Raw genomic sequence first — 13019 nt, forward strand, 5'->3', positions numbered from 1 at the left:
ATATTTGGCGTTCATCTTTGACAACATAAAGGTCGCCTGCAATATGTTTTAGCCGCTTGAAAAACACATTATCAGGCTATCTTTCAGGTCATAATCAGGCTATCATAATCAGGTCATATCTTTCACTAACGGTCAGGGTGCAAGAAGAAACGTATGAACATGTGTTTTTTCAAGTTCTCAGGCCTTGCAAATGGCAGTGCAAAATGATTGGAAGCGTCATGTGCGCCCTGCGCCCCTACTCCCTGTCGTCTGCATCACATGTCATTGCTCCTACTGCTGCCGTCGGTGGCGCTGCTCGCCTTGGCGCTGCTTTATAGACAGACCTTTATGAGTAGCATGTCTTTATATTAAGGAAGCTTTACGACAACGTAGTCTGGGAATTCCTATGGGATATTCTCAAGGCCGAGAACATAGACAACGATATTGTGGAGCTGCTGAGGCACAAGTAGGAACAGCCAAGTAAATATTGTACGGCAAGACCGGAAACACAATGAAGTTGTGCAAAATCACCGATGAGTGAAGCAACAATGTCATCAGGCTCCATTGTTGTTTACGCTTTATGTTAATGGCGTAGAAAGACGTCTGGAAAGCACTGAATTAGGGTTTGATCTATCTGACATCCGTCATGGCCAAAATGTGCAGCATAAGTGCCACTAGTGGTCAACGAAAAGAATTTACAGAAACTTGCGAATATAAGTGGCAATGCAAAGGCAAAATTTCGCCTTACATTTACGCAGAAAAAAAATCGGAATTATTATATTCACTGTAGAGACAAGTATTGACCTGGCATCAATTCAACAGGAAGTCATACCCGCTGTAAAGCAATATACCTGGGTGTATCCATAAGCGGAGGAAAAGCCTACTCAAGCGTCCACCAAGATTATATAATAATGAAACGGAAGCGAACTGGGAGCAATAATGATACTTGGAGCACATTGAGGCTGCAATAAATGCGAGGTGGTGCGAGGAATTTCGAAAACTGTAATGGCGCCAGCGCTAACATTCGCAAATGCAAGTGTGTGCTACTAATAAGAAATCTGGTCGGGGCTGGAGAATAACCATAAGGCTGTGGGCTGACTGGCGTTGTGAGCTAACGGCCAAAGCACAAATGAACCAATGCAAGGTGACATAGTTTGGGCTTTTTTTTTTTTTTAATCAGAGAATCTTAGAGCAAGATAAGTTTTGAAGAGAGGCTACGGAATATGGGTGAAAAGAAGTGACCGGCTAATGTGAAGAAATATTGCTACCTCAAAAGCGTTGACACGGAAGGTAAGAAGAGGTCACTGAAGTTGGCAATGAAGTACAGGGTAACTGAAAGTGTAAATACACAACCAGGAGTCAGAAAAACGTCGCAATTTCGCCAGAAAGAGGAAGCATCCAGCGATATCAAATTATTACACATCTGTAGGAGGCAAGGATGGTAATTTTGTCTGCCGTATATATTTGAAATATTCGCTTATCGCTAAATTAACAATTAGGCATGATGCCACGCGCGCACAGGAAAGCATGAGCAGATGTCATTCGACGAGCGCGCGCACTCGCTGTCAAAACGCTGGCGCGAGGAAGCGCTGCAGCAGCAGCGAGCGAAGTGCTCTCTTTCTCTTCAACGCGAACTAAGCGGCACAAGCACAGCGCACACGAAGTTATCAGCCCTCAGCACATCTAGACTCTGTCCCCATTGCAGATAGCTTTAAGATGAAGCTCGCGCAGCCACCGCCGGAATAGAACGTCCCTCACCCTCCCCCCCCCCCCTGTCCCTGGTGTTGGAAGAAGACGCGCTTCCATTATCGCTAGATTATGGCTCACTATGTCACGGAACATTCATCTTCGAATATTCGTGCGCATTCGGTACAGTTGCCTTCACGCATACTTCTGCTCATTGATTCAAGAGCACGCATTTTCGCTTATTCCTTATTATGCGTAGGCGTTACAGTGGGTGGAAGTTTTCGGGTCTGTTGGGGTGGATGTGTATGGATAACATGCAAGAAACTATGCCAGGAAGCATGCGCTACTCCTTTTGTACCCATGTAACAAGCGCTGCACACTCTTGCCGACTTTCCGGAGTTGAAGTCCTTTCTCCGGAGGCTGGCAATATAAAGCAGGCGGATGTCATCGCGAGGAAGGCCGCGCATCCAAAAAGGCCGACAACATAAGCAGTCCACTCCTTATGTAGCAACTTGGCCCCACAGATTCTTTCGATTCCTTTGTAGCGACCGTCGCCTTGCTAGGGAAATCTAGTTGGCCTCGCCGTGGGATCATTGTGTCCTGCTCTATCTTGGAACCGAGGCGGCTGACCGACGGGGCCGCCACCACAGCTATTAGGCAAAGCTGCTTATATATATATATATATATATATATATATATATATATATATATATATATATATATATATATATATATGTATATATATATATATATATATATATATATATATGGACCTCCTGGCCAGGCTTTTTAGGGGTGCGTTGTATATATATATATATATATATATATATATATATATATATATATATATATATATATATATATATATATATATATATGTATATATATATATATGGACCTCCTGGCCAGGCTTTTTAGGGGTGCGTTGTTTGGGATAGGTTCGTACAAACCACGCCAAGCGGACACGAAAGCACTAAAAGAAGGTGTATACACAGGTATGGTTAGAATGCTGGACATATTGACTGCATACGTGCCATGCATAGACCATTTCAACGAAAGAGGTGGAAAGAGGGAAACTGCGCGCGCCAAGCCTTTCCTCCTCTCTGTTTGTGCTGCCGGCGGGGCCTTCTTTGAAGGCGTTGCCATCGCATGCTCATGAACAATTTGGGGACGTTTTAAATTGTTCTTGAGGCAAGAAAGTCACTTATGACAGCTCATACAAGATCGTTGAGGAACAACTGTGTAGCCTTCTATAGCGCAGGAGCAGCTTCTTGGCTGCGCAAGCACACGACGTGCACCACGAGCCATGGTGTTTGGCACGCGTTGTTTTGACAGTGTCAGTTACCATTCGACGAAGAGCAGCGACGTGTGCAATATCTGGCTTAAATTTGAAAATCTTCTCGCTATCTGATCACTTGGCCTACTCGTGTATGGCCAACCCTACGCAACCTGAAATATATAAGCGTCAATCGTTATAGAATATTTCTGGCAGCGACCCGCGTCGTTCTCACGCAGTTGAGGTCTAATATACGCCAAGTCTTCGTTAGGCTCCTAAAGGCCGATGGCGTGGCTCAACACAGGGATCAAATCGGTTGGTAAAGCGGCGTGAAATATGCAAGCTTTGTGTTTCAGCATTGCCTTTTTGCCTTGTAATCCAGTATTATTCAAAGGGGAATCGCATACAAAAGGCGACGGCCATTTGTGAGGATGCGATTTATGTAAAACGGGTGAGCACGCCGAACAAGACCGAACACAGAAATTGGTACTGATCCCTTTGCGCCTTGTTTAGCTCGAGTCACGCTTGTCTAAGTTAGAAATGGACCGAGTTTACCGCAATCCTTTGCGCGAAAAAGTGACGCGGGCTCACGCCCAAATAACGCCCCGTATGGTGATGCCGCATGCTCAGCCCTTGCGATGGAACACACAGACCTTAGGACACTCGCGTAGTGCGCAGCTGGCCAGTAGGTGATGCTCTTATTACTAGCAAAAACTCTTTTTTATAGTGGAGAAAAAAACGTCGTCGTAGGAACGAGTTAGTCACGAAATGTATATACAACAACTGGAACGCCTGTCAAAGTGCCCAACTTCTCTACAGAGCGGTACCCACGCTGTTACGGTCGCCGTGTACGTTTCTTAGTTACTCATTGCTGCTAAACCGTAGCTTAGAATTACAGAAAGAATGTTGCAGTAAGGTAACATTCGCTAGACGGATTTATAGAAATATACGGCCGATTTCTGGCGCTTACTAGGCTCAAACACGCGCGCTCGCATGGCGCTGGGCGCACCGATGCCCGCACTGTGTCTGTGTGTTTGTGCAGATGGAGTACATCAAGCAAGACGTCATCGCCCCGCTATCGCAGAAGCAGGGCACCAAGGCTGTCGCCCTCTCCATGTCGCTGCGGGTTCGCAAGTGCGCCAAGTACTCCCTGGACGGAGACGAGCCACCCAAGTGCACAGAGTTGCCTCTAGACTTCCAGCGCGTGGGTGACACTTGCTTTACGCGCGGGCCTTTGTATTATGTCTGCAACAACGCAGGTGCGTGCTCTGTGACGCACGCACGCACACAAACGCACACAAGACAAGGCATATCGTGTCGTGTGGGCGCGGCAAGAAACTCGTTTGAACCTTGGCACGGCGTCGGCCCTATGGCGCTCCTTAGGCGTCGCCCCATTAGCCTCGTGACCGCTGTATAATTATCCGCTACCCCCTCCAAAAGCACTACAGAAATGGCAACGCTTACCTTTCTACTAACGTGCAAGCGCAGAGGGAAGCTAGATAGAATGCTAGAGAGGAGTGGGCAGTGCAGGCAGAGAATGGGTAAAACCGACGCAGTCGCGAAATGAGTGAATAACAGGCTTGCCACTCTGCGCTTGCAATTCCCGTTCAGGTGTGGGGGCAGAGGGGGGGGGGGGTGTATACGCAAAAGGTGACGTGAGAAGGCAAGGAAACGCTATTACGAGTACTGTAGACACGACAGCGGTTGCGGGCAAACAGGGTACCTTTAGGTTCAAGGTACGGTACGGTACGTTTCTGATATTTCTGAAAAATAAACACCATGCATATTCGTCAAGCGAACAACTAAGCAGGGCGCGCAGAAGCAGAGCCGCATTACGGCAGCGGTCACACGTGAAATCAACACTTCTGTACCGGTCGCGGATGCTTGGCGGCTATGGCATTGCTCGAGGTCGCGGCTTGATTGCGATCGCGGCAGCCGCATTTCGACGGGGGCGAAATAAATAAAACGCACTTGCACTTAAACTTACGGACACGTTAAAAGGACACTAAAGGCAAATACCATGTCAAGCTAAAGTGATAGATTAGTCCTCAAAAATCTCTAAGGCCTTAATATCGCGAACAGAGCCTTAATAATTGAGAAATAGAGGTGAATGCCGGACATGATTAGAGACTCCCCCGGGATTTTGACGAAACCACTCCTTAATTAAATTCAGTCACTAGTACTCAACCACCCGTTGCAAAAAATATCGTTGTATTGTATTATACGACGAAATAATATTCTACATGCCCAGTTCTTTTTTTTATTTTTGGAAAAAGAACTAATTGGAAATCACCCTTAACAACGACGTGGGCGGTCGAAAGGTTTCGTTTTCGCTCTACACGCTTCGCCGCCCGCGCTTTCGTGTTTCCTTAGTTTCGGACCCTTGAGACGCAATTTTCTCGTAAACAAAGTCTGTTCTTGGCACCAAACAAGCGTTCCCAAATTTCTGTAATGGTATTTAAATAGTCTACATCGACTTGGTAATTGCCTTTAGTGTCCCTTTAAAGAACATCACTGTTTCAAACTTAATCCAGAGTCCGCCACTGCCGTCTGCCCGATAACCTGATTCCGGCTTAGCATGTGCAGCCCCACAATTCTAATAAAGTTCAATACTTATGCCGCGATGCCATTTTCCATGTGAGGCATTGAATACGTTCTGGCCTTTCCGAGATTATGAAATACAACGCCACAGCAAACACCTCCCTCTGTGTTCTTTGTACTACGCAGACAAAACAGCAGTGGTGCACGCAAGGTAACGTTTAACATCAACTCACCGCTTTGAACTAAACCTTGATGAAGTAAACAGTAGCCGTCAACCTCACCGCTAATTATCATCGATCAAAACAAACCGCGCAGAAATCCGCGCACATCGATCTCCACAGCACAGTGCGTGGGATCCGCATAACTTTTTTCAGGCCTGTTTTCGGTTTCTTTTAAATGAGGACCGGAAGTTGTAATATTTTTCTTGCTCGTTCTTCTTGTGATTTGGTTTGCTCAATAGCCAATTTGTGCAATAACAGCGGCGCACCGACGTTCTTGCCAATCATGAAAGCAGCGGATTTTGAACCCAGTTGTTACAAAATGTGGAACCAGGAAGATTAGCCCGGCAAAGTGTACAGCGCTGGAAACATGCAATTCTGACGGTTACCTTGGTTTTCTAGAACTTGCTATTTGGCACCTCGACGGTAACGAACGCAAAGTTACTGTAGCTACAAAAGTGTAACTCTCGACTTAACGTGCTACTTCCAGTATTTCAGCTCTGTTGTGAATACGTATTTGTGCTCCTTTGTGTAGGATACTCAGTCGTGCAGGAGAGTTTAGACAACTTCAGTGAGAACTCTCTTCATGTGGAACTTCGGGGTACAATATGAGGCACTTAGAAAATAGAGGACGAGGATGCCGTTTGCACTCATGTATGCATTGTTCACCTCCCGCTTTGTTCTGTATTACTACTTGCTGCAGAACTACATGGTTCGTATGCATTGTGTAACTGTAGTCGCGGCGCAATGTGAAGTAAGAACTGGAAAGGAAGCATCATCTCTTTGCCCTTTTCTGAGTTGTCCTTACTTCACAGTGACTTGTACTGATCGACCGTTCACGTAATGCAGTCACTATTCGCCGACCAGGTCTGAACCTTCCGATTCCCTAATTTTTATCCCCTTGTCTAACACGTGACAGAAGGATGTCAGACGGTAGAACATTGACGCCCTTCTCTTTTCAGATCTGCGACATAAGCATAGCGAACATCGAGTGCCATTTTTATTCGTTGATGACTAGGCGATGGATGGGGGGATTGGACGAAGACCTCACTGACATCCATTTTTTCGAAGTTGAAGAAACCGTTTCGAGGAAGGTGAGAGGCCGAATCTGCGCCCCGCTGTCATTACACGCCGGGGTGGATCTCTAAACAATAGCCTACAATTGGGATAATTGCCTTGAAGTAGGGCTCCTGTAAAATGTTTCATCGATATCTAAAAAAATAATGAAGTATACGTTAAAGAACATTGGCTTAAAGCGACCCCTCCTGGTTAAGCATGCACCTCCTCTGAAGGAGAGGCTGGAGCTCTCAAGAAATGCCGCGGCGCGTAATTAAGAGCAGCGACCACGTCTGTCGAAACTCGGCTCTGCCAGCCACTTCCTCGAGTCGAGGTGGGGTGCTGAACGGAGGCATGTTCTATAATACGTGGCTAAGGCTGCCGGAGTCAAGACGATCATTGCGCAATCAGCCAGAAAAAAATCGAACAGAGAGGCACATATTGTAACAATCGCAACACGAAGCCAAGAGGCAATGAAGCCAAAGGAAGCATTGCGTAAATTGACACTTGTAATGATGAATTAGGTGCAGTCAGACATACAGCAATAAATGGATTGGGGGGGGGGGGGAGTGATGAGTTTCACTCGTTCACTCCTGCGTCGAAAAAGAAACTTCGCGGACCTATTGGTGCGCGTAGGTGAAGGCGATAAGTCGCAATCACGGTGCCATCTGCAGAGACGTGAAGGCGTAATTGGGTGCGCACAGAGTTCTACAAACTTTGTATAATGATCTCGCTCAATATTGAGCCCTCGCTGCTCTCCTTCGAGTTGATATTTTAAGAACCTTATTCTCGAGCCTTAGTTTCTAATGTGAATGAGCTTTTCTGCACGTTATGATCGTTAAATAAGAACTGAGCAGCGTTCAAGTTGCATTTGGCGCTTGTGCGCATGAAAATTGCGAAATTAAATGGTGTGTTAGACCTCCTCCTTAGGTTGCTTCATGTGCGGCCTTAAAGGGAAGCTGAAGAGTCCGTCCCATTCAATAACACGCTCATATACGGATGTGGGAACCTTATAAACAACGAAGGTAAAATTTTGGGGGGGATTTTTCACTTAGGAGCGACGCAATCGTCGGTTAACATTGCGCTGTAGCTCCGCCCCCCGTCCAGCGCCGCGCGCTGCTGCTGGCGCTGACGATGCGAGCGGAGACGGGAAACCGCGGCTTAGTGACGTCAGCACTGGTGTTCGGTTCCTTCGCAGTCTCCGCGACCGTGCCTGACTGGGCTCATTTCTGCGTGCGTGCCGTCCTAATCTACTTCGCTCGACCCTACATTCCTTTGTTTGTTTGTATATAGTAGTGGTAGTTGGCGTGTGCAGCATCAATTGAACTTGTAGGCCGATCATGCCGGCGTTCTGTGCAGCCTACGCTTGCACGAACACCAGCGGCCGCGACGATGTTCCGATGTTCCATTAGTTCCTGCAAGACAAGAAGCTTTCAGCTAAGTGGGAGGCTGCTGTGAAGGGAAAGAACTTCAAGCGCTCAAGAACAAGTGTTGTGCTCTAACCACTTCCGTGACGATTACTACCGGTGTTTATCAATAATGCGTGCTTTGGGTTCTCCTAAAGAAAAATAGTTAGCACGCTGAACGGAAGGTGCATGTTTATCGCCCACCCTTGACGGAGGTTTCATCGCCAAGCGCCTCGAATTTTCTATTCGCACGTGTGTTGTGAAACAGCCTGCATGCAGCTACCATAATGCAGTGCAAGCGTAAAGTTTACATGTGTTGGAAAGCCTGCTCACGCTAGGACGTTGCGCTCCCCCTTCTCTCACACAAAGAGAAACCGACCATCTCAAGTAGCCGACGGAATTCGCCGGTTACGAGTAGCGTGCGGATGGCGCGCTGATGAAGGTTCTATACTACACGTGCTACAACAGCCGGTAAACTTTTCCCGCGTTTAAACCGTCTGTGTAGATTGCCGACAGCTTTGGGGCAGCGCACAAATGCTGCAGATCGCATCACCGCTTACGTTCTACGAAGAGGCATGCAGGAACATAACACTACAGTTGTTTGCCCGGAAACGTACTCACTGGAACGCTGAATGCAGCTTAGCAAAAAACATACTCGCCAAAGAACATTGCCAATACAAGGAGATGCTAACACTTCGCTTTCATTCGCGTGGAAAGGAGTGCTTGCACCAGCATTTTTCGCTTCTTGGAGAGGCCGGCTCTTCGCAATCGGCTCGTACATGTAGTATGTACAAGTATGTACGTACGTGTAGTGTGCACAAGTATAAACCCCTTGCAAGTGATCTTGCACGCGACAGCGACAGCGCTACAAGCGAGGCGATGGCTGTCGCGTTCACTCGTCGTCTGCAAGCCGAACTCTACGCGAGCGACGGCTTTGAGCGACGACTTCCCGGTATGAGGGCAGCAATATACGCGCCGAAACTAGCGTGACGCATGCTTTATCAATTTAAGTTGATCTATTTTACTGAAGAAGGAGCATAAAATATTTCTGAAGGTCTTGCACTAGGTTCTTATTCTTGCACGTGTAAAATTCTATAGTTTGCTCGTTCCGTGCGACAAACAGTAGTATTTGAGTTATGTACATCCAGTTTCGGCTTCGCACAATTGGCTAGTCGCTCATAGCATTTCCGGGCGACGAGCCACGAGTTCTAGATTTCTAGAAACGAGCGATCGAGCGACAACACCGAGCGATTTGTTCAAGCGACGGTCCGTTTTGTCGCTCGAAGCCGTTGCCCGTCACCGTCGCGCGCGAAATCGCTCTCGTAGAGTTTGGACTTAACGCCGAACTCCTCAGAGAAACGCAAGCTCTCGAAAATTTCCATGACCGTCTCAGCAAAACACCACCAAACTACTTTGCGCCGTGCTTCGTGTGTAGCGGCAGCAGTCGGTCCGGACGAACACCATTGTTGACGTCACGAGGCGCCCGACCAGTCAGAGGCGGAAACGAGGCGCGCGAGCTGGGCGTGTCTGCTGCTGCACTTTTCGTCGAAATTAAATATGTTTGCGCTTTCTATCGCTCGATTTCGATGCGATATTGGAATTCAGAGGGTTGAAAACCACGGCGTACTGCTCTTCACTCACTTTTTCTGGAAAAGCTTTCAGCTTCCCTTTAAAGGGCCCCTCACCAGACCCCATAGCAAATTTTGGTTATACACTGGAAGTTCTTACGTGTCCTCTAGGGAGCGTTCTGCCGTAAAAAAATTTTCAAACCGGCTCACTATAGCCGAGATAGAAATATTTCAGTGCCGCGAACTCATGATTTCAGGAGACGAGCTTCACTGACAAGCGAGACGTTCTCTCCCCTCGTCCCCTCTAGCCTCCGCAAGCGAAATTTTTTCGCTGCGTTCTCCCATTCCGGATCCCAAGGATCGCGGGACGCATACGTCACGGGCCCCGCTTTAATTTTTTTTTGTCGCTTTTTTGCGGCGCGGCGCACTTTTGCTGACGGTGTCGTGCACGAGCTGTTATTGTATTGTTTCGTGCAGCGCACGATTTTGCGCGCTGTGCACGAGGACCCCTGACAAGAAGTACAAAGTCAGTGCTACACGAATACTGAGGCAGACACAAGCCGATCGCAGAGCATGATCCCACGCTGGAGCACGCTAGAAAATTACATCGTTTTGTTGTCTGCGCACGCGACTGCACAACGTGGGAACAAGCAGACGAAGCGGAAGTACATACCTCTTGCTGCAGCGTGAAGTAAAACAAAAACATGTAGACATTCGATTTGTGTGTTTTATCATTTCTCTAATCTTTAATTCGTCTATTCAAGCAACATATTACTCAAATAACAGATTTATTTAGAATAATTGTCGAAGTCATGTGTCACCACGAGGGATATAACAGCAGAAACACGTGTACGTAGACGCACTAGCACGTGTACGTCATCCTCCGGCTTGGAGTGCGGCGGCCGCGAGGAGAAGGAACAATGGCGTTCGGTTTGAAATCCCGGATATTTCCGCGGCGCGTAGCCATGTAATACTTTGCAGACACAATCGTTATCGCGCATTTTGTATGCTCTGCGCTTCTCAGTTCAAAAGGGCCAGACCTGGTGAGGGGCCCTTTAAAAGAAATCCACTGTCTTATATATTCCAACATCAGTTTTTGCCCAGTAGTTTCGAGTGCCTTCAACGATCACAAAGACTCACAAAAGTTACAGCATTACAATACGTTACTGTGTGGCTACCTCGTACTTGGAACGGGGAATCGCATACTAGCGACACTGGTTGATTTTGTTCTCACACCTTCTGTTCCTTATTAAAATCCCGAGTTAAGTCGTCTGAATTTTACGCTTCTCTTCCTGTATTCTGCAATAAAAAGCTGAAGCGAAGGACGTACAGTCAAGCAAGAAAGTTTACCGGCAGTATGATTTAATAAAACGCTGAATATCTACGCAATTTCGGAACACGGATTTTGTACACAGATTTCCAGCCATAACCAGCATATACGAACAACACATTATTCTACGGTTTAGTTGACTTCTGCCACAGTGTACTCGGAAATTCAGCTGTTTCCCAGTTACCGTTTTTCGTACTTTCGCGGTTGATTGTGTTTCGTCCGGCAAAGTGGAACACGTCAGACACATCAGACCTCAAGACATTAATTATAGCAAAATTTCTGTCCTCTAAGTCCAACCATGATCATAAACAAGGAAGGAACGTTTACAATGTAACTAGACCAGGCGTTTTGAAGAGCCAGTGAAAGTATATCCCTTTAGAACGTGAGATGTCTATTGAATTCCGTGACGATTCATTTTTCATTAAATATGCAATTATAGGGGATAACATACTGAACGTAGAAATTATAACAATCGATGGCCTTTTTTGTATGAGATTATATATTTAAATTTCAATTTAAAGTAATTTTAGCTTTGCCAGAAGTCGTAGCCTCTGTAATTCGTAGCTGTGTTATGTACTGTTCCACCTCTCACTCTGACAGACCTGCCATGGTGGCTCGGCTACTGAGCTCGAGGCTACTGACTCCCGGCTGCGGCCGAAATGCGGAAGGGCTCGTGCGCTTATATTTGGGTCTACGGTAAAGAACCAGAGGTGGTGGGAATTCCGGAGTATTCTACTACCACGTCCTTCATAACATGACGTGCACTTTCGCGACACTAAACCCCGCCACAACTGACTACTGTGCCGGACATAGGGACATACCAGGCATTTTTAAACCAGTCGGTGCATTGTGCACTTTCGAGTGCGTGTGGTTTAGCCGCAGAATTGTTTTGATGAGTTAATTAGTTGCGTTTCGCTCTTTTTCCTGCCTTTCCACAGGCCCGCCTAATGGCTGACCAGCTGAAGAAGGCTGGAATTAAGACGATCGGCATCATTGTCGAGCATTACGAGTATGACGCGGACAAAACTGTCATGACTTATTCACACGACAAGCAACGGAACGTTTCGTGCAAGGTGACCCCGTTTGGCATCACCAATCGCACGAAGGCGCAGCTGGGCAAAGTGCTCTAGTTTCCTACTGCGGAATCACGACGTCCAGCTGATTGCGCCCTTCAATTGTGTGCTTCAGATTCAGCCACAAGGAGGTTACAGTCCTGTGCTGCACGGTCAACTTTTCGCCTTTTTTTAACTTCCTACCTAGGCTCAATAGCGCCTAGTATTTTAGAGTGCCCGTTTTTGAACATTATACTTGGACGTTCGTCAGTATTTCTTTTTTCATCTAGGACTTTATTGAATGTATTTATCCCTAGAACGTACGCTGTTCGCTTTGTCTGGACCACATCCAAGATGTCAGCAAAAATGAACTCATTTGATGTTTATGAGCTTGCTTGACCATATGTTAATACCGAAATATGTCAAAGTCAAAGTCGAAGTATTTTATTTAGGCATCAGAAAACGGATGCCTAGGAGGCAGACACAAAGACAATTAATGCATGGTCATGCATTTTAATGTTGTAACTCAGTTTATTTTTGTTAGTCACTAACAAACCAAAGCGGGCCGGTCGACTTCGCTTACACATTTTGCGACAACCACAATGGCCACACCATTTCCCCGTGCGTTGCACTCCACTGCGTAGCTCATGACACGGAGCGGAATCGGTGCTGAAAAAAAAATGCTGAAAATACTATTTTTCGCCATTGAATTGTAATTCTTTCTTTGAGCTAATTATTTAAAGCACTGACACACACAAACGAAAGCCGATGCCATTTTATTCTCCAGCCCTCGCCTGCTTTCGGTAGCTGCCAGCTGAAGCCCACTGCAACTTTGCCTTAATAATACGTTTTTTTTTTCGCAGAGGTTTCATATTTGCAGATTGTTGTAGCCAGGAAGGAAGAGTGA

The 13019-nt window shown here is 46.7% G+C and overlaps 1 protein-coding gene across 1 annotated transcript in view; it reads left to right on the plus strand.

Annotated features, from left to right (window-relative positions):
* LOC142571210 (uncharacterized) overlaps nucleotides 1-12219 on the plus strand; it is a 70543-nt gene extending 58324 nt beyond the window's left edge. The window contains exons 7-9 of the mRNA XM_075679482.1: nucleotides 3984-4145; nucleotides 6663-6794; nucleotides 11999-12219. Of these exons, the coding sequence (XP_075535597.1) occupies nucleotides 3984-4145; nucleotides 6663-6794; nucleotides 11999-12190 (486 nt within the window). The 3' untranslated portion in view covers nucleotides 12191-12219. The remainder of the gene's footprint in view (nucleotides 1-3983; nucleotides 4146-6662; nucleotides 6795-11998) is intronic.
* Nucleotides 12220-13019: the final 800 nt, after the last annotated feature.

This window comes from Dermacentor variabilis, chromosome 2 (genome assembly GCF_050947875.1).
Source record: "Dermacentor variabilis isolate Ectoservices chromosome 2, ASM5094787v1, whole genome shotgun sequence".
Lineage (NCBI taxonomy): Eukaryota > Metazoa > Arthropoda > Arachnida > Ixodida > Ixodidae > Dermacentor > Dermacentor variabilis.